Genomic DNA, 22,386 nt, shown 5'->3' on the forward strand with positions numbered 1-22,386 from the left:
TGAGGAGCCCCGGACCCCTGAGGCCCCAGAGGAAGTCAGGATAGAGGAGGAATCTGTCTTGGTTGATGAGGGCTGGGTCAGGGACCAGTTAAGCAACCTGGACGTCCATAAATCCATGGGCCCTGATGGGATGCACCCGCAGGTGCTGAGGGAGCTGGCGGAAGTCATTGCTAGGCCACTCTCCATCATCTTTACTAAGTCATGGGCAACGGGAGAGGTGCCTGAGGACTGGAGGAAAGCAAATGTCACTCCAGTCTTCAAAAAGGGCAAGAAGGAGGACCCGGGGAACTATAGACCGGTCAGCCTCACCTCCATCCCCGGAAAGGTGATGGAACAACTTGTCCTTGGTGCTATCTCTAGACAGATCAAGGATAGGGGGATCATTAGGGGCACTCAACATGGCTTCACCAAGGGGAAGTCATGCTCAACCAACTTGATAGCCTTTTATGAGGACATAACCCGGTGGATAGATGATGGTAAAGCTGTGGATGTGGTCTATCTCGATTTCAGTAAAGCGTTTGACACGGTCTCCCACAGCATCCTCGCAGCTAAACTGAGGAAGTGTGGTCTGGAGGATCGGGTAGTGAGGTGGATTGTGAAGTGGCTGAAGGAAAGAAGCCAGAGAGTGGTGGTCAATGGGACAGAGTCCAGTTGGAGGTCTGTGTCTAGCGGAGTCCCTCAAGGGTCGGTACTGGGACCAGTTCTATTCAATATATTCATTAATGACTTGGATGAGGGAACCGAGTGCACTGTCAGCAAGTTCACCGATGACACAAAACTGGGAGGAGTGGCTGACACAACGGAAGGCTGCGCAGCCATTCAGAGAGACCTAGACAGGCTGGAGAGTTGGGCGGGGAGAAATTTAATGAAATATAACAAGGGCAAGTGTAGAGTCCTGCATCTGGGCAAGAACAACCCCATGTATGAGTACAAGTTGGGGACAGACCTGTTGGAGAGCAGGGTAGGGGAAAGGGACCTGGGGGTCCTAGTGGACAGCAGGATGACCATGAGCCAGCAGTGTGCCCTTGTGGCCAAGAAGGCCAATGGCATCCTGGGGTGTATTAGAAGGGGTGTGGTTAGTAGGTCAAGAGAGGTTCTCCTCCCCCTCTACTCTGCCCTGGTGAGGCTGCATCTGGAATATTGTGTCCAGTTCTGGGCCCCTCAGTTCAAGAAGGACAGGGAACTGCTAGAGAGAGTCCAGCGCAGAGCCATGAAGATGATTAAGGGAGTGGAACATGTCCCTTATGAGGAGAGGCTGAGGGAGCTGGGTCTCTTTAGCTTGGAGAAGAGGAGACTGAGGGGTGACCTCATTAATGTTTATAAATATGTAAAGGGCAAGTGTCATGAGGATAGAGCCAGGCTCTTCTCAGTGACATCCCTTGACAGGACAAGGGGCAATGGGTGCAAGCTGGAACACAGGAGATTCCACATAAATATGAGGAAAAACTTCTTTACGGTGAGGGTGACTGAACACTGGAACAGGCTGCCCAGAGAGGTTGTGGAGTCTCCTTCTGTGGAGACATTCAAAACCCGCCTGGATGCGTTCCTGTGTGATATGATCTAGGTAATCCTGCTCTGGCAGGGGGATTGGACTAGATGATCTTTCGAGATTCCTTCCAGTCCCTAACATTCAGTGATTCTGTCATTCTGTGATCTTAAGTGTAGTTGTGTATAATACAAGCACAGGTCAATAGATAGTGTTTTAAACTAAGAATGAATATACTAAAATAAACTTAAGCTAATACTGTATGTTATTATCAGCTCCTCTGCATTGATTATACAGAAGGCAAAATAAAATATGTATCTTCAGTTTCAGAATCAAACCAAAACAGATGTTTTGTTATTTTGTTATTTCTCTGGTTGACAGAAAATTTAATGTATAGCCCATCCAGCTTTTTAAAAGATTTGGATGTGTTATTTTTTAAATGCACTTAACACTAAATAGTTAGATATTATTGATGTAAGCCTTATTTTAAAAAAAAAAAAAACAGCCTAAACATAGATATTTTAAAACTGTAGATTGATGCATTCTTTTTACTTGCTATAAGGTCAAGTCTCCCCAAACAAGTATGACGAACTACATTATGTATTACATTATAGTCTATATATGAGAAAGACTGTCTCGTATCATAAAAAGATTGTGTCAAAGAATAAATTGAGTATGTGACTTCACACTGAGAGATGAATCGTAAAACTTTTCCTTCCTATTAAAAATATAGCTCACATTATTAATAGCAGAGGAGATCTGTCATGGTTTAGTGTGTTGCAGGCAGAACTCTCACTGAATGTTACACCATGGTAAAAGTAAACTCTTATCAACAATGTATTTAGGCAAATACTTGGTAGCAAATATTTATCGTACAAATATTTAATTTAGTATTTGTTAACTTTGAAATACAGTTGTTCATTGATTGTTTTCTTAAGTTTTAAACTGGAAAATGTTGAAGGATGTTAACTAGATCTGAAGCCTTCTTGGTAGCCATTTCCAACAATGGAGATCAAGCCACTCAAAGTTCATTTGCTGCATTTCAGCCAGCCAACTTGTTATTCAGAGTTTAAATATCTTCTGGGCTTGCGCTGATGAACAGGTCTTAAATAACATTAAAAATTATGTCTTGAAAGCAACAAATTTACTTTTGCAAACAGAGTCAAGACTGTAAGCTGGCCTTCAAACTACAAGAGTTAAATCATAATTAATGTTGCCTTTAAGATTTTTAGGGAAGTTGAGGGGAACAGCTAAATCTAAAATTATAAAGAGGTACTGAGTTGAAGAGGCAAGCTGTGTTTTAGTCAAATTTTTAAATGTCATTATGCCACTGGTTCTCAGTTTTAAAACTTGGCATATTCCTGCATCTTAAAGGGCTTGATACTATACTAGTATCGTAAAGAGTTTTGAAATCTTTGGATAGAGGGTGATTTGAAAATGTAAATTACTGTATCTCATTTGTTCTTTTTAAACTCTTCATTTCATATCTTGTGTCTTGTTTTTCACTCTTAGTAAAAGAAGATGAATGTGATTCTGATGCAGAAAATGAACAAAATCATGACCCTAATGTTGAAGAATTCCTTCAACAAGAAGATACAGCTGTTATCTACCCTGAAGCACCTGAGGAGGACCAGAGACAAGGCACGCCAGAAGCTAGTGGTCAGGATGAAAATGGTAAATACGCCACCAGTTCCATTGTTATGAAATAAATTGTACTAACTACTTGACCCAAAAGTTCTGTTGTGTTTTAGAAGACAACGATGCATACAAGTGTAGCGTTGGGAAGAAAAACAAAATCTTAGTTAAATAATTATAAGAGATGGGATCATCATGCAAAAAACATCACTAGTCAGTTTTGTGAAACAAGACATGCACTGAGATACAGTTATATGGGTACCTAAATGGTAACCTCCAGTAACTGGAAATAAAAATTCAAGCTCTCATAAATCCATTCACTAACATTATATGAAAGAACAGAACAAACTTCTATGAATTATAATGAGACTGAAGCAAGAGAATAGTTTTATATGAGAATAATCTAGGGGGAGTTATAACTTTTTATATATGTATTTCTAAATAAACCCCCCTAAATTATCTGTTGGATAGAAGTTCTTTTATTAGGTAGCCAGCTGACGAAAGGCTTAGGCTTTTTTCCAGAAGAGACAGCAGTGGAGAAAAAAGAAACATTGTTTATACAAAAATGTGTATGTGAAATAAAATAATGACCCATTGTTATTTTTCTTAATGGAAGCCCATTAAGAAATATGGACTTTCCAATAGACTTTGAAAATATTATTACATAATGAAATGAGAAAGGTTCTTTGGAGCTAGATGAGAAGTCATACTTCGTTCATTTCTTCAACATGAAACATTAAAGGCATCTTCATCATGAAATATTTGAAGGCAAAACCCGTTCAAATTGTTTTTGCGTTCTGTGCTGCTTGTCTGAAGTGTTCAGCTTTCATAACCTGTGAAAACTGCAGTTTCAACCAGATTGTGTTCCTTTATTTGAATATTTAAGATTTGCAAAAGAACGAACATCCTGTATAAAGGGTTAGGAGTTGTTGTGTTCCAGTCATTTAAAAAAATGTACATAAAAGAACAAAAAAAGTCCTGGCAGCTGTCTTACTGTGCTGGAGTCTAAGGGAGACCAGTGAAAGTGGAAATGCTAAGAATTTTGTTCTGCTGTTTCAGAGATTTTATATTATTACATATGTTAGCAAAAAAAAATTTCTGAAATTTAAACTCTGTACATGCCTGTTTATATACAGAAATAGGACCTGAATTACTAATATTTTGCAGTTTGCAAGTTTTGCAAAATTCGAGTACGATATATGCTGAACAGTAGCATCTTAAAAATTACAATTTAATGAATTTAAGATTTTAATCTGTTGTTGCAGTGGCACAGGGCACAAATTGTCAAGTTAGTTTTACAGGCTTGCAATATGATTTCCGTGGAATTGTGAAAAATACACATTTGCATTAATAATTTAAGTTGGACCTAGCCCAGTAAGTTCCCAGGGAAATATCCTGAAAATCATGATGCTGAACAATAACGTTCAGTGTTTTAATCATTCAGAACAGAAAATGCCAAATAGTATGTCCTGCTAACAGGTACATATCTGTGTATCATGGAATCATAGAATGGTTTGGGTTGGAAGGGACCTTTAAAGGTCATCTAGTCCAACCCCCCTGCAATGAGCAGGGACACCTTCAACTAGATCAGGTTGCTCAGAGCCCCATCCAACCTGACCTTGAATGTTTCCAGGGATGGGACATCTACCACCTCTCTGGGCAACCTGTTCCAGTCTTTCACCACCCTCATCGTAAAAAATTTCTTCCTTATATCTAGTCTGAATCTACCCTCTTTTAGTTTAAACACACTATCCCCTTGTCCTATCTCTATAGACCCTACTAAAAAGTCTGTCCTCATCTTTCTTATAAGCCCCCTTTAAGTATTGAAAGGCCACAATAAGGTCTCCCCAGAGCCTTCTCTTCTCCAGGCTGAACAATCCCAACTGCCTCAGCCTGTCTTCATAGGAGAGGTGCTCCAGCCCTCTGATCATCTTTGTGGCCCTCCTCTGGACTCGCTCCAACAGGTCCAGATATCAGAATTATAAACCACATTTCTAATAATTTTTTTCAATTGTCTTTTCACTTACAATTCTGTATTGGGTAAGGAGAAAGAAAAAAAGTGTTCTCTGCAGCTTGCAGATGTTATTTATTCCCTAGGAGCTGAAAACAGGATGACCGTTAAATGTTTCAGTGATAGACTTAAATTGGTAAACAGGATTTGAGGATTGTCTGTGATAGAGCTAACCAGATCTACAAAGATTACTAGATCTTAAACCATGTTGCACAATTTTCAGACCACTTTTTTAAATAGAAATACATATATAGAAGCTCTAGTGCTGTATTGGGAAGTCCAACAGACTTGCCGAGAGACGTGGTTTTGGGTAATCATATTGTGCTGACTCTCTCCAGTGTACACTGGGGCAACCGTACCATACTGTAGTTAGTAACGTAATGCCTGTGGAAAAAGTATAAATTATCATTATTCCTTTTCTAAAACAGATGGAGCTTCTAGCAGCTGCATGTTTTCTTACAGTAATATATGTAAATGTAAAGCATGTCTGTTGATGTTAGTAAGTTTGGAGCTTACATTTATTTAAATATGGTGTATTGCCTCTCCTGCGTAGGAACGCCCGATGCATTTTCCCAGCTGCTTACTTGCCCGTATTGTGATCGAGGGTACAAACGTTTTACCTCTCTGAAGGAACACATTAAATATCGCCATGAAAAAAATGAAGATAACTTTAGTTGCTCCTTGTGCAGTTACACGTTTGCGTACAGAACGCAGCTCGACCGCCACATGACATCACACAAATCAGGAAGAGATCAAGTAAGTGGTTTTTGAATTAAGGATTTATTGTCCTCTGTAACAACGCTATGATTTGCTATGTGAGCGAAAACGTACAGAGCAAGTAAGCTCTTCATATCAGATTATCTACATGCTGAAGTCCCAGTCCTGGAGCATGCACTTAAACGTGCTGCTGAAGTCAGACCTTTTCCATAGCTGTCAAAGGATGAGATCTGAATCCCTGTGCTTTCATTTATCTAGGCAGTATGGTTGGGTTTAAATTTTAGTTTTCAGAAGTGCTTTATTGCATTTATAGGTCATTAGTTTTTTTCTGTTCGTTGGCTAACATTACATAAAAATTGTGATTCAAGTCTAATCTCAAATCTTTAGTGAAATACTTGAAATTTTTCTTCCTTAAATCCTATTTGGCTAATTTAAAATTTACACTTTTGCCCTTAAGAAACAAACTATTGTGTTGATTCGCTTGCTTGAACTGAGAGATGCAGTTTTTAAATGCAGTCCATGCTATCAGACAATATACAAATAATTTGTGCATAAAAAACAACGTTTCAATGCTAAAAGCAACAAAAAGGCTAAAGATATTCTGAGCTTGTTTTCTGTGGTTCATGAGCTGACCTGAGGGCATGGTTCCTTGAAATGCCTTCCATAAGTTAACCATCTCGTCACTATGGAAGGTCCTGAGATTCTGTTCCCTTCTCCCTCTTTTTCTTCTCTTCTTTTATCCCCACAGTTTCCTATCATCCATCCCCAATTACATGCTTCCATAGCTTATCAGAGGCACTCTGAGGCTCAGGAACCAACTGAAAGTCAGTGAAACAGTCAGGAATTATCCAAGAAAAAAAGATAAAGATTTTCTACCAGCAGATTGGAGAGGGAGGGGCTTGGAGATGTTCCCTTCTGAGGACAGACTAAAAAGATTGATACTCTCTAGAGAGAAAACGGAAACATCATAGAAAGATGCAAAACAGTGAATAATAAAAAGAATGTAAAGGGAAAGGTGCTTCAATACTTCTTGCAGCTCCAAACCAACAGAACTTTCATTAAGCTGAAAGGCTGTGACACAAAGGAGATGCTTTTTACACATTGCCTATTAACCTCCATTCTGCAAAATATCACTAAGTCCAAAAAGTTAACAGGCTTAAAAATTTATTATACATTTTTATACCAGAAAAATTGTTACCAGTATCGGCCATCCTACTGCAGGGATTTTACTGTCACAGGATTTGGAATAACCTCACCAGTATATTCTGACGCAGCAGTTCTTGTTTATTCACATACATTTCCCATGAACAATTCATTTCTATCTTGCTCTCTTATTGGCTAGTCTTCCACTTTAACGTTACTATCATCTTATATGCATCTTGTATTTCTAACTATAAAATCTATGAATGCTTTTTGTATAATGCTTTTTTTGTGAACTACCACATTTATTTTCAATTTTTCCAACCAGAAGCGTAAAAGCAGACGAATAAAGTAGTTGGAAGGGCTAGAAGCCTCTCCCATATTTGCGTGTAGTTTGAACGAAAAAATACGAAGCAAGTAAACAATCTCAGAAGAATTGCTACAAAGGGAAACTTAAATTGTATTCCTGCAGATATATTTTAATGGGCTTATACTTTTGAAGGCACAATTGTATTTGATAAATGTTGTTCCTGTGAACTATCTGGAACTCAATATTACACACGTTTAAGTGTGGTTTTTCTCTAGAGCAATAGCCAGAATCAAAACTACAATAGTTTAGATACTTGGTAAATTTGAAATATGTATTTGTTTATGTTATTGTCACAAAGTTGTCATGTCTTCAAAATTGGCTTCATGTGCATATACATGGTTACATCATTTGTGTAATGGAAAATTAATTTTTTTGCATAGACCTTCTGGTTATAGTCCTGGTACAGACCTCCTGGTTATGGATCTTAAATAGCTGCATCTTCAAAACTTAATGTCTTATTCTTAAAGGACTTCACCTGAAAGCGGATTCTTTGGAGAACTTTGTTAGCTGGTTAACGTCTAGCATGCGACAATGTTGTAGTTGTTCTGTACAAGGAAGCAATGAGCAAAGATAATTTGTGGTGTAGTGAAGGCAGTGGAAGAGATATGCACACACTGTGCCTCCCTCTGAGGAAGGGGGAAATATGCCAAACTGCGGCTACTTCTGGTGCAGCAGAGAGCTGAGAGCCATCCCTGCACCTTGTCCTTCGTCCCCCCTGTCCTCCCCATCCCCAGCATCCCTCATGGTTCCCCTGGCTGCTCCTACACTGCTTAATGGCTGGTAGGAGGCAATGCTGCATATGTATCATCTGCTTTCACATGTGAAGCAACAAAAAAGATGTTGAAGTATGAATAAGTGCTTCTTATATTTGTTTTATTTTTCTTCTCATCAATCTACAAAGCACCCATAGGTAGTCTGTTAAAATTTCATATTGCCATGGACAGCACTGAGAAATGTCAGTTCTTGAAGACCATGGCCAAACCAGCTATGGAAAAACACCAGTGTGCCTGTAATTCCTATTCTCCAAATAACTTTTGAGGATTCCCATTAATTAGTTTCAGTTTCTGGTATGAAAAGAGTGGACATTAGTCCTATGCACAGTAAATATTTGATAAGGGATGTATTAGTGTCTGGTTACAGACCTTAATGCTGATGTTTCTTCTTTCAGTCCTAAAGGGAATGCAGAGGAGTATTCCTTGAATGCTGTGGTTAATTCTTTAATGAGCAGAAAACAGCAGTTATGTACAGTGCATTAAAAATATATAACACATCAGAGGCACAGAAAAATGTGGATTTAACAGGGAAGAGGGGGGAAACCATTTGAATCTGAGAAAATTAAGGTGAAAGAGTATCAAAAATGGTACTTTAGAGAAGAGTCATGATTTCTCCTTTAGTTTCAAAGAAGATCCTGGGAGAGTAACTCTGAGGATGTGCCAGATTTACCCCCCCAAAAAAAAGTATAGGAGAGACAGCATGAAAGCTGAATAAAGAATTACAGATATAAGGAGGTAAGACAAAACAGATGGAAACACTGCCTAGCAGAAAGTTCAAGGCAGCTTATATCTATGACCAGGAAAATAGGAAAACTCATTAAAAATTTGATAAGAGAAATGTGGGCTTCCATGCCTTGGAAGCAGAACTTTGTATTTTAAAAACTGGAGCAGAAACATTTCCGACAGATTGAATACATGCACTAATATTTAATATTAATATTTATGTAGTCCAGCATCTGCAGTAGCTGTATATATGCTGAGATCCTTTAACTTGTATAATGTCAAGTCAAGCAGTAATAACTGATTCTCTGCAGGCTTACGTAAATCCTGACACAGTCCTCTAGACTCAGTGAAGCTGGATCATTGAAGTGAAACACCGTGAGTCAGGCACAATCATCTAGAACATCATCTTCAAGGGACTTAGTTAAGCAAAGCTGAAGATCCGTGTGGACTAGCCAAAGACAGCTGACAAACCCGGGAATAAGGGTCAAGTGCTAATGAGGATAAGTCAGAGTGGAGACCTCGCTGCAGAGCCTGGGAGGAGGTGGGAAGAAGCCCACCCCAAGGAGAGGGGGAGCAGTATCTGCTGAGCGGTGGAAACTGCAGCTTAACCAAATGCTTATCCCAAGGGAACTGTCGAATTAGAGTACTTGGAAGCGATTTGAGATTATCTTGTTTCAATTTGTCTTCTGTTAGCATCTGTATTATATAAAGGACAGGGTGTAGAACGGGGAGGGTTGATAGTTTGGACAGCGTATCTCGTAGCAGAGTGCTCAGACTTCCGTCCAGCAAACTGCACGGCTGCGGGTTCTTCAGATCTAAAGACGTAAATGAGAACAGGAACATCATCCTGCCTTTTTATTCATCCCCACTTCTCCAGCGCAGATCTCAGCCTCCAGTTGCCATGTCTGCACTCAGGGAATAGCCTTAGTGCTCGGTGAGCGTCTGCTTCCAGCGCTGCTGACTGCGGTAAACCAGAATTAGGTGTAGGAGCTCCCCGCCACGGTTTCACACCAGAGGAAGTTAATGACACCAGGCACGTCGTGGTAGTTGCCCGTAGGCAGGCTGTTTCCCCAGAGTACATGAATAGCTCTATTAATGAGTTCGTGAAAATACTTGCCCCAGTTACCAAAAATCTGCAGCTGCATCCAAATGGTGGTAGAGTATCTTTTTGCAAACAGCTCTATAAAAAGGAGCCACTGTTTTTTTAAATAAACAATTTGTTTGAACAGAAAAATTTCTAATTCCTCCATTTCATGTTGGTAATTAAGCTGCTTCAACTTCTAAAATGTATGTAATTTTTGTATTTAAAAATACACATTCATAAATTTATACAGTTTGTGATAAAATTATATATCTTGCATATACACATCACATATATGCTACATAAATTTGCATGTCTGTCTTAGTTTTTGCTTTTTTTAAACTAGTATAACAGTAAAGATAAACTAAAAATAATTTGGAGCTTAAAATGCTCTCACAAGGCAAAACATAACAAAATAACCACAAAGCTTCAATGCAAATAGTGAAGAGGTTTGGTGCTGTGTATTTGGGAAGTCCCTCCATATTGTTATTTATTTTAATTTAGTTTTTTGCATTTATTTTGATAATTAGTTGTGACTGAGAGTGCCTTTGTTGTCACTGAGACATCTTCTCTTGAGCAATCCTGTGGCATCATTACATAGAGGAATCCAAGGCCAACAGTAAGCGCTGGAAGCAAGTAAATGGAAAAATCAAGTCAACTGATTAAACAGACTTTTATATGCTTTAATGTTTCTCTGCCCTGTGTGACATATTCTGTGGGTGGTGGGCTTGGGGTTTTTCTTGGTTTTTTTGCTTTCACAAGTACAATTAGCATGCATCCTGGAACTTCTTACTCACATAACATGTCAGTGCAAGCTTCAACTGAAGTTAGAAGAAGGGGCAAATATATTTTGGGTTTGCTTTTTTTTTTCTTTTTACTATACCAGATTTATTCAGAAGATACATGTGGCTCAGTTTTAACCTGACTTCTAACTTGTTTCTTTTTCATGCGTAACGCATCCCACCTTCAGTCTCTTAAAATTATGATTGATTCCTTTCAGTTTTGTATTGCATTTTCTCTGTTACAATGTGAAAATACACGATGTTTTTCCAACATGCTGTCCTATGCAGTAATTATGAATTCTGTCTTACAGAGACATGTGACGCAGTCCAGTGGTAATCGAAAATTCAAGTGCACTGAATGTGGAAAAGCTTTTAAATATAAACATCACCTAAAGGAGCACCTACGAATCCACAGTGGTAAATAAACCAATCATTGAATTGTGTACTAATGTTGCCATTTCTACTCTTTATAACTTCGATGTGATATCCGTCTTGTAAGTCTAAGTTTAAAATACTAGTGTTTTCCTTTTTTTTATTCCTTCTGGGACTCTGTAAGCACTGACTCCAGCCTTCAACTGTGTGCAGGAAATATGTAGAATAACTCAAGAGGACTTAAAGTTGCAGCTTAAGCTCTGACAGTTGAGGAAAACTTCACTTGTGGCAGAAGAAATGGGGACATCCTTCTTGTCCTTTTTCACTTGTCTGTTTTTTCTGTCTTTGCAGATCATTCAGCATGTTATGAGCCTTGCTAGAAAATTTTAATTGATAATAATCAGGACATAAGAACTATGCTTCCTGCTGTGGCTGTGATTGTCATCGTTCAAGACTAGTCGTATTAAAATAGCCTCAAGACACAAGTCTAGGATTGTGATATACTGTCACAACAGTTTAAATTTATAAGAAAAGTTCCAATTTATAAGAAATTTAATATATAATCATATATTTTAATATATAATATAACAATAAGTTAGATGTAGTCACTCAAAATTCCCAGTTTCTGTCTTTAACCCAGATCTACCCATTGACAGAAAGTCTGAAAACAAGTTTTTAGGCCAGCTTTTCCTTTCTTATCAGTTGCTCAGCCATGATAATATCAATGGAGTGCAGCTCACTTAGAAGTCCTCCCTCAGCAAATATCATCTTCATTTCATTTCCAGAGGGTAGTGGCCCTGTGTCTGTGAGTGGGAGAGCCTCAGTCAATGTACTTTTCAATCTGAAGCAAGCCAGCTGTTTTGGCTATTCTCTTTTCCTCTGTAGCACAGATCCCCTGAAAAGCCAACTCTTACCAGGGGTGTAATGATGGCATAGTTGTGCACCTCTTCCTGGCAATTTAACCTGACATTCATCTCTGAAGGCAAATATACATCTGTCTTCTACATGTGTCTGGTTTCCCTTTACTTAAACTTTGCCTGGTTTTCAGCTGATGAGTGTTGTAGGAAGATACGCATATATTGTATTTGAGTTTGCCACAGTAAAATGTGCGTAGCTCCTTATACAGTTATGATTTGCATTTATGGCATTTTTTCTTTAGTTAATCGTTTTCTAATTTTTTTTCCACTCTGAAGTAGTTTATGCAGCTTCTGAAGTTAGTAGTGGTACTGCTTGAATGGAGTTTAATGAAATCTGCAAGTATCATATAGACTCATTTATGTGATATGTAGACAGTTACTGGGAAATACTGGCATGTATCATGATCATGTGGGCTCCATCCTATATCTACTAGTGGATCACAAACTTATTAAAGGACCCTAGGATCAGAGCTATAGGTGACATAGTTGCTCTTACTGTTCGTTTCACTGTGTAAGATTTTTTTTTTCCCTAGGACTCTTTGAGAGGTCATTTTTATGTGTACTTTTCTAGTTACTATTGCATGATGAAGTTATGCTGTAACTTAGTAAACTGTTGCATATGCCTTTTTTCTTCTTTTTTTTTTATGTTTAGGAGAGAAGCCATATGAGTGCCCAAACTGCAAGAAACGTTTTTCCCATTCTGGTTCATACAGTTCACACATAAGCAGTAAGAAGTGCATTGGTTTGATGCCCGTGAATGGTCGAGCCCGGTCAGGGCTCAAGACGTCTCAGTGCTCCTCCCCTTCCCTTTCTGCATCACCAGGTAGCCCAGCAAGACCACAGATACGACAAAAGATAGAAAATAAACCCTTGCAAGAGCAACTTCCTGTTAACCAAATTAAAACTGAACCTGTGGATTATGAATTCAAGCCCATAGTGGTTGCTTCAGGAATTAATTGTTCAACTCCTTTGCAGAATGGGGTTTTTAGTGGTGGTAGCCCATTGCAGGCAACCAGTTCTCCTCAGGGTGTGGTGCAAGCCGTTGTTCTACCAACAGTAGGTCTGGTGTCTCCCATAAGCATCAACTTAAGTGACATTCAAAATGTACTTAAAGTGGCAGTGGATGGTAATGTAATAAGGCAAGTATTGGAAAACAATCATGCTAATCTTGCGTCCAAAGAACAAGAAACAATCAGCAATGCATCTATACCACAAGCTGGCCATTCCCTCATTTCAGCTATCAGTCTTCCTTTGGTTGACCAAGATGGGACAACCAAAATTATCATCAACTACAGCTTGGAGCAGCCAAGTCAACTTCAGGTTGTTCCACAAAATCTAAAAAAAGAAAACTCTGTTCCTACAAATAGTTGCAAAAATGAAAAATTACCGGAAGATCTTACAGTGAAGTCTGAGAAAGATAAGAACTTTGAAGGAGAGACCAATGATAGCACTTGTCTTCTTTGTGATGACTGTCCAGGAGATCTTAATGCACTTCAAGAATTAAAGCACTATGAAACGAAAAATCCACCTCAGCTTCCTCAGCCCAGTGGAACAGAAGCTGAGAAGCCTGACTCCCCTGTCCCATCAGAAACTGGGGAGAACAACTTATCTCCTGGTCAGCCACCTTTAAAGAACCTTTTATCGCTCCTGAAAGCGTATTATGCATTAAATGCACAACCGAGCGCAGAAGAGCTTTCAAAAATAGCAGATTCAGTAAACCTACCAGTGGATGTGGTAAAGAAGTGGTTTGAAAAAATGCAAGCTGGACAAATTTCTCTGCAGTCTTCTGGACCATCTTCTCCTGAACAAGTTAAATTAAGCAGTCCCACAGATAATGATGATCAAGCAGCAACTATAAATGTAAGTGAACCCCAGAACAGCACAAATAACTCTCAAAATCCTGTCAATACAACAAAATCTCAGACTTTACCAGGGGGATCAACTCCGAATGGTTCACACAGTAGCACGCCATCCCCATCGCCACTAAACCTTTCTTCATCAAGAAATTCACAGGGTTATACGTACACAGCAGAGGGTGTACAAGAGCCACAAATTGAACCTCTTGACCTTTCGCTACCAAAGCAACATGGAGAACTATTGGAAAGATCTACCATAACTAGTGTTTACCAGAACAGTGTTTATTCTGTCCAAGAAGAACCTTTGAACTTAACTTGTGCAAAAAAAGAACGACAAAAGGACAACAGTGTTACAGACTCTGATCCTATTGTAAATGTAATCCCACCAAGTGCCAATCCCATAAATATTGCTATACCTACAGTCACTGCCCAGTTACCTACAATTGTTGCCATTGCTGACCAGAACAGTGTTCCATGCTTGAGAGCTCTCGCTGCCAATAAACAAACCATTTTGATTCCACAGGTGGCTTATACATACTCTACTACAGTTAGTCCTGCAGTTCAAGAAACACCACCAAAACAGACCCAAGCCAATGGAAATCAGGTACTTTGGTCCCTGTATTTCTGTATGTTGTGTTCATTCTGTATCCACGCTGAACAAACAGAAAACTGTCAAGATAAATTAAATAAAAATGTAAATATAAGGTATCAGGATTATTTGGCTTGATTGTTAATGGGTAACAGATGTTACTCTTAAGTCCTCTGCAAAGCTAGTTAGCTCAGACAGCTTGAGTCCAGACTGACGGAAACTATATAGTTCTGTCGCATCTTCACCATATTCAGTCATTCAGAAGTGTCTTCTAGGACATTAGTGCTCAGTATTTTAAAGACAGTCTAATTCTCCTGATCAAAAAGCAAAGTAAGGTCATGGCTTGTGTTTCTTGTTGGCTCCATGTCTCCTTCTTCCCCACATCCAGCAAATAAACTCTGGAACTTTTGGCTACTCCCTTCATGCTACTCTGCTTTCTTGGCTTGCAGAGTAGCTGAACTCATCCTGCACCATAATGGCACTTTAAACAAAATTCAGATGTATTCTCAATTGGAAGTTGAGCGGGTATTTATCTTCTTCATCTGCCATTCCTGTATCCTGCCCTGTTCCTACCTGGGTACATCCAGATGTGATCTAATCGAAGTCAGTCCTCCTGAGAAACACCTGTGCATGTTGAGGTAGGGACAGAGCAGAACAGGAAAGTGGCTCAGATAAAGACTGAGCGTTTCTAATTAAATCTTAGAAATTGGCTGTTTAGCATTTTATGCAGGCTTCTGTATTGCCAGAGACTGAGGAGCCTTGAGGAGTTACAAGGCTGCTTATATGAGTTTATGAGACAGACAACATTTGAGGTAGCTAACATGTACATTTTTATATTCAGATTTGATAATATATGATTAAATTAATGCTGTGTGTAGTGGTACTGCTGATATCAGTAGAAATAACTGTGCTTCTTACAGGTGAGCTTCAGCACTTGAAATGCTTAGAAATAGACAAAAGTTATGATGTTTTTAAAGCTTTTTATTAATGAAACATTTGAAGTCCCTCAAATTTTGAATTAAGTAGTATTCATGGTAGTTTTATGAGGAAGAGGGTAGTCAAATGTGCAAATTCAAATGGTAACTTAAATAGCTTTTTGTGAAAACTTCATCAAAAGATGATACAGTCTTGATTTCCATAAAATCCACAACATAGCAAAATGTGGGTGACAAACATTAGTTGAAAAATGCAGTTAGATATCAAATTTGCTTTTCCAACTTACAGAGGTAGCTTATAGGTCTGCAGTCTTCTTTTCCTTCCTAACATGACGTTTATTTTATGGGCCCTAAAACATGATGTGTCAGTGTAGCTTAGACCTGGTCAACAGTCAGATTTGGATGTGATTAAAACCAATCCCTGTGAGAATTGTGCATCTGTGTGGTGGCAGGGACTGCAAAGCAGAGCGATGCAGCAAAAGATTTTTTTGACTATGTAAGTCTAAATAATTTTGTTTGGCTGTTTATGGAATTTAATGAGAATAACAGTGCAGCTTCATCTTACGTTTTATAAATTGTGTACTGCATCAGTGCATTTTTTTAATTGAACTCAACCATTTGTGTAATTTTTCTTAAGGATGAAAGGCAAGACACTAGCTCAGAAGGAGTATCAAATGTGGAAGATCAAAATGATTCTGATTCAACACCCCCAAAGAAAAAGATGAGAAAGACAGAAAACGGGATGTATGCATGTGATTTATGTGACAAAATATTCCAGAAGAGCAGCTCATTATTGAGACATAAGTATGAACACACAGGTATGCACTAGGAAAAGCAGTTTCAGATCATTATTTCCTTGATGGTGTGTAAGTCATAATCGCAACTGGAATCCAGTTCTTGGAAAGTGTAGGGAAGTGTAATAGTCCTTCTTGTCATCTGTGCTCAGCTTTCTTTAGAAACCTATGTCTTGTATATTTGTTTGACAGAACTGCAATTCTATGTTTCTTTAAATTTGTAAGACCTAAACCCTGAATAGAAAAAGGAGAGTTTCTTCCATCTGGCTCATGGACAATCATCTGTGAGCCACTGCCTCTAATCAAGGATGTATTACTTCTAATTTACCTTGCTTTGTTATAAATTAAGAAAATTCAAATATTAAAATTATAAATTGAGAAAAAAGGATCATGTATGTGTATGATACTTTACATGAAAGGCAGTCTATCTGTCTAGTGTGAAGGATTTTCAAATTGAGCCACAATTGTAATTAACTGAAGTTAACAGCCATTCATTAGACATGGAATGTAAACTCAAAGAACACCATTTTGGCTTTGATTTTTATTTTTCATTTCTCATAGTTGTTCCTTTTGGCTCCAGCTCTGGTATCTTTAGTCTTTTTTTTAATAACTGTCGCTCTCTTGTTTCTTCTGTGATGTCTTTAAAAACATTTTCCTTTTTTTATTGGTTAGGTGCCTATATTATATTTCTGCATATTAATGTTTTAATTTCATCTCACATGTAAAATTAAAAAGATTAAAAAATTCCCTTTTGTCTTTACCACTTGATCAAGTTACTCAAGTTGTATTCGTTAAGACTATCTTATTTCCATACCTTTCCTGTCCTGAGACTCTTCGAACTCCTTCTTTTCGTAACACAATTGTTCTTTCCATTCTACTTTTAAATTAAGTGCAGTGCTCAGTATCATAGAATCATTTAGATTGGAAAAGACCCTTAAGATCATTGAGTCCAACAATAAACCTAACACTGCCAAGCCCACCACTAAACCATGTCCCTAAGCACCACATTTACTTGTCTTCTAAATACCTCCAGGGATGGTGACTTCATCACTTCCCTGGGCAGCCTGTTCCAATGCTTGATAACCCTTTTGGTGAAGAAATTTTTCCTGATACCCAATCTAAACCTCCCCTGGCACAACTTAAGGCCATTTCTTCTTGTCCTATCACTTGGGAGAAAAGACCGACACCCACCTTGCTGCTTGTTTGGCATAAGTTGGCACGGAGGTGTTGATCATCTGTATAGTGTGACCAGAAAACTGCTGTCTGACTGTGTCTTTTATGTCTGGGCTAAGACTGTGCAAAGTTGTTTTGTGTAATAACTTTGAGTGTTGAAATCAAAATAACATTACTAGGCTCATGCTGCGTTTATAAGAGACTCTAAAAACAAGGCAACAAAGTAGAAAGCTGGAAAACAGAGCTGAAAGAGAACTAAGTGAAACAAAGCAGATTTTTCTTGTTAATATATGTGTAGTCAGCAAGTTTTGTACATAAGGCACTTACCTGTGCCAGCCTAGATTTTTGAATTATTTTCCTTTTACCTATAACGTGGAAGAAGGACTTGGTACACAAAAACCAACATAAAAGCTTAGTTGATTTAAAATTTCCATCAATGTAGAAAAGTTAAAGTGGTTTTGAGTCAAAGTAATGTTTACTGCAAGAAAAATATCTCCTTTTCTAATTTACTTATATTTGCACTTCTTTTTGTGCTAGAAGTTACGTCTGAGAGTCTGTTTATCCTTCTGTGTTCAGTTTTCCTAAAGAACTTACAAATTACCCTTGTAATTGTGTCAATGTACCACTGCACCCTTGTCGTTTGGGCTCAGGTGAGAAACCCGGGCTGGGAATGCGTGGAGTAGAATGTCTTGCTAAATAAAATTATTAACTGTTGGTAATACGTTCACCAACAGCATTTTATGATCAAAGCAACAATATGTGTTGTTAGAACTTCAGCTGTAAGATGTCTAATTGTTTGTGCTTTATTTTGTAGGTAAAAGACCTCATGAGTGTGGAATCTGTAAAAAGGCATTTAAACACAAACACCATTTGATCGAACACATGCGACTGCATTCTGGGGAAAAACCCTACCAATGTGACAAATGTGGAAAGCGGTTTTCACACTCGGGGTCTTACTCTCAACACATGAATCATCGCTACTCCTATTGCAAAAGAGAGGCAGAAGAGCGTGACAGCACGGAGCAGGAGGAGCCAGGCCAGGAGGTCCTCAATAACGAGCATGCTGGTGTCAGGGCATCTCCATCACAGATCGACTCAGATGAGAGAGAGAGTCTAACCAGGGAAGAAGAGGAAGACAGTGAAAAAGAGGAAGAGGAGGAGGAAGAAAAAGAGGTAGAAGGACTTCAGGAAGAAAAAGAATGTAGAAAACTAGAAGAAGTAGAGGATGAAGAAGAAGAAGAGGAAGAAGAAGAAGAAGAAAGGAAAACTGAAGGTAGCAAGAATGATGAAGCTCTAAATCAAGCAAGCAATGCAGAACCAGAAGTTATACAGAATAATGGGCAGGTGTCGGAAGAAGAAAATGAATAAAGCTTAAATGATAGATTTTTCTATAAGGAAAAAAAAATTGGTAATGAAGTTCGTTCTATATTATACATGCTTTTCATGGAAACGCAGTAGCCTGCATACTGTGATTTCTGTTCACTACTGTGTAAAAAAATATATATATAAAAAAAAGAAAAAGAAAAAAAAAAGAAATCCAGGTGTGCCTGAACCTCAAACTTAGTAATTTTTCACACAGTTTTCAAAGTTAGGAACAAGTTTATAACATGAAGCAGATTAGAAAAATACAGTGACTCTGGAAGCAAAGATTTAACAGGTTGTAGGAAACCTGATTTATTAGACAAGTATCTGGCATTGTTTGTTTTATCAGTATTAATTTTCATTCTTAAGTTGATCAATTTTTAAGCTGTACAATTGGGAGAGATTTATATGATTTTTTTTTATGGTAAAACATTTCCTAAATCCGCTTCAGTATTTTCTTATGTTTTAAAATGTGAGAACTTCTGCACTACAAAATTCCCTTTTGCAGAAACCTGTAATGCAGTTGCAAACAGTGCTTGGCTACCTTTGTAAATTCAACCTAGAAGGTAGCGGTTTATGACATTAGATGTTGTAGTAGAGCATATTATCATTTAAAGTGTATTGTTAGCCTTAAGAAAGCAGATGGTAGAAGAACTGAAGTTTCTTACTCATGTGATTAAAAATGTAGTTGAAAAGATTGTCGTTGAGTTCTGATTGCAGGGACTAACAGTGTTAATACTGGTAAGGACAGCAAAGTCGTCAAAATCAGTGTTTGTAATTGTGTTTTGAGTATGTAGTAACAATATGAAGGATATGATATGAAGCTTTGTATCTCCTTTGGCCTTATGCAAGACCTGTGTGCTGTAAGTGCCATTTATCAGTATTATAAAGGCTCAGCGCAGCCTTTATCCAATGTGTGGCCTACAATAACTAGCATTTGTTGATTTGTATCAAACTTCTAAACTAATCATGGGGAAAAAAACACTCAGCCATCAGAGAAGTAATAACACTGGTATATTTCATTATTTAATTATTTGGTGGTATTTTGGGTTAATACCTGACTTGCAGAATTTCTCTACAATAATTACAAGGGAAATTTTCTAATCTGCTTTATTGCTTTATTGGTTTACTTTAATTTCAGACACATACATGACGTGTTATCTGGCTCATAAGTATTTTCAAATGTTAGTTATTATGGACCCCATTTATTAACAATGTTAGCTGATTTTTACCTATCAGTATTATTTTATTTCTTTTAGTTCATAGATCTGTGCAACATTTTGTACTGTATGTCTTCAAACCTGGCAGTATTAATACCCTTCTTACTGACATATGTACCTTTTTAGTTTTAGAAAACTTTTATATTTATGTGTCTTATTTTTATATTTCTTTATTTATTACACAGTGTAGTGTATAATACTGTAGTTTGTATTAATACAATAATATATTTTAGTATGAAAATTTGGAAAGTTGATAAGATTTAAAGTAGAGATGCAATCGGTTCTCTTGCATTGAGATTTGATTTAACAGTGTTATGTTAACATTTATACTTGCCTTGGACTGTAGAACAGAAGAATTAAAACGGGAATGTATTAATTTTACAATTGCAATCAATTCATTTTACCTTTACCCAGTTTTTAATATAAAGCTCTTAAATTTTGAAATTCACTGTGTGACTAATAGCATGATGCTCTGCAGTTTTATTAAGAGATTAGTCTAACCATAAAACTCTCATTTCCTTAGTAAGCCAAATTAGAATAATCTTATAAACAGTGTTGGGAACAATGTTTAACATTTTTGTGCCAATTTGTTCCTGTATTCATGTATGTATGTTACAAATCTGAAACTTCATTTTTAAGTTCCTTGTTACATCATGGTCATTTTCTAGTTTTTTACCAGACTCCCCATCTCACAATAAAATGCGTCAACAAGTCTGACTTACTGTCATTATTCTGGTAATTTAGCAAATGGTTTTAAATTATTGCTAGGAGATGTTATTCGGGCACGGTTCCTGCTTCAGTGTCGATACTCAGTTTTAATTGCACGTAAGGAGCACATAAGTGAAAGACAGGTTTGACTGTGTGCAGGCAAAGGGATTGCTACATTAGTTTATTGATTTACCAACGTTAGTAGAACAACTGAGTTTTCAAAATGATCCATGTGGTTTTGTGATTTTTTTTTTCTCTTGTATCTATCTAATATACAGTTTAGTGCTCTCTTTCAATAAGACTGCTTTTAAAGGAAGGAGGTCTATAACTATTTTGTTGATTTAGCAATAAGCTAGTGAAAAGGCTAATGTATATATTGCTGTTGAACTTTCCAAAGGTACGGCACCAGCATTACAGATACATATAATTTCAGTAATGTAAGTATGAAGGCTTGAAAGTTGTATTACACATGCATGTTTACAATGTTTTGCAGTTTAACCAAAGTTTGGAGACTGTTCTTTAAGCAAAGTTCTGTTCTTTAACAATCCCTAAAAGGGGATTTCAGTTGTTAATTTTTGGGTTTTTTACATGAATATCATATAAGTTGTTTTATATTCACATATCTAAGTTTTGAATAATTCTTAATCTTACTATCTCAACATTAATTCATACAAAGAATTTATCCCATATGTTAATTGTTTTACTTTGTCTGTATTTTTCTATACAATATACCAAATACTGCACTTTTAAGTGGACTAAGCTCCTAATTCAGTAATATCATTGAGGTAAACATGAGAAAGCTGTTTTGAAAAAAATAACCATTTATATTACATCAATAGTGTTGCCTTGTAATTATTATCATAACAGAATCAATCAGGTAGTTCAGGATTTCTCACAGGTAAAGCTGGCTCTGCTCTGTTCTAGGAAATGAAACACACCTTTTTGAAAATATTTTAGGATTTTTCACATTTTTCATATTCCAGGAACATCTTACTTGTCTATAGTAATAAACCCAGTGAGACATTAGTTGAAACGGGAAAATTTTACTGTCTTTAGTGTAATTGAACAAAGAATGGTAGTAAATCCAAGGTTACTCACATAAGTGACAGCTGCATGTGAAAGGCCAGTAACTTTGATTTCCAGAACCTTAAATGAAGCAAGAGAAAACTATGCTTGGATAGAGAGCAAAGTCCAAGCAATTTTGATTCAGGAAATGTCATCAGTTTGGGGCAGAAAATTTATATTCATTACTTAAACTATGAAACCATTATTAACATTTTTATCTTCAAAATGGATTGGTGTATTGAATTCTGCATCTGTTAAGCTCTGATGTTTGTGACCTTATAACATCATTTATTATCCATTTTCAAAACACAAAAACTGTGATGCATCTTCATTTAGCAGAGTAAACTCATCCAGAACGTGGAGGTGCTTAGGAGACACAGGCTTTATTGGCAGCGCCGTCAGTGAGCTGCCTGCAGTGCAGATAGCTGTGCAGTGTGGAGAAGCCCAGGCAGTTGTGAAGGAGTCCATCCACCAAGGTCCCAGAAGCAGTCCAGCTGCTGCCACGTGGACTTTCTCTCTAAGTCAATGGCAAAGCAGTTTCAAAGAGAGTAAGTTTCACACATGAAAAAAAGTGAAAGCAAAAGTGTAAAGCCTTTGTGTTCTGGCCTTGAAAGATAAATAGAAGTTGGAAAAGAGCAGTAAAAATGGAGTGTAGTTTTAATAAAACTTCACTGTCC

The 22,386-nt window shown here is 37.6% G+C and overlaps 1 protein-coding gene across 4 annotated transcripts in view; it reads left to right on the forward strand.

The window, feature by feature from the left end:
- ZEB1 (zinc finger E-box binding homeobox 1) overlaps nt 1-20,653 on the forward strand; it is a 144,947-nt gene extending 124,294 nt beyond the window's left edge. For 3 of the 4 annotated variants that reach the window (XM_068404706.1, XM_068404707.1, XM_068404709.1), the window contains 6 exons: nt 2,999-3,160; nt 5,686-5,888; nt 11,030-11,135; nt 12,660-14,467; nt 16,025-16,205; nt 18,169-20,653. In XM_068404706.1, the coding sequence (XP_068260807.1) occupies nt 2,999-3,160; nt 5,686-5,888; nt 11,030-11,135; nt 12,660-14,467; nt 16,025-16,205; nt 18,169-18,722 (3,014 nt within the window). In that variant the 3' untranslated portion in view covers nt 18,723-20,653. The remainder of the gene's footprint in view (nt 1-2,998; nt 3,161-5,685; nt 5,889-11,029; nt 11,136-12,659; nt 14,468-16,024; nt 16,206-18,168) is intronic. The other variant, XM_068404708.1, reaches the window with a different exon arrangement.
- Nucleotides 20,654-22,386: the final 1,733 nt, after the last annotated feature.

The sequence above is a fragment of the Nyctibius grandis genome, chromosome 7, assembly GCF_013368605.1.
Source record: "Nyctibius grandis isolate bNycGra1 chromosome 7, bNycGra1.pri, whole genome shotgun sequence".
NCBI classification, from domain to species: Eukaryota; Metazoa; Chordata; class Aves; order Nyctibiiformes; family Nyctibiidae; genus Nyctibius; species Nyctibius grandis.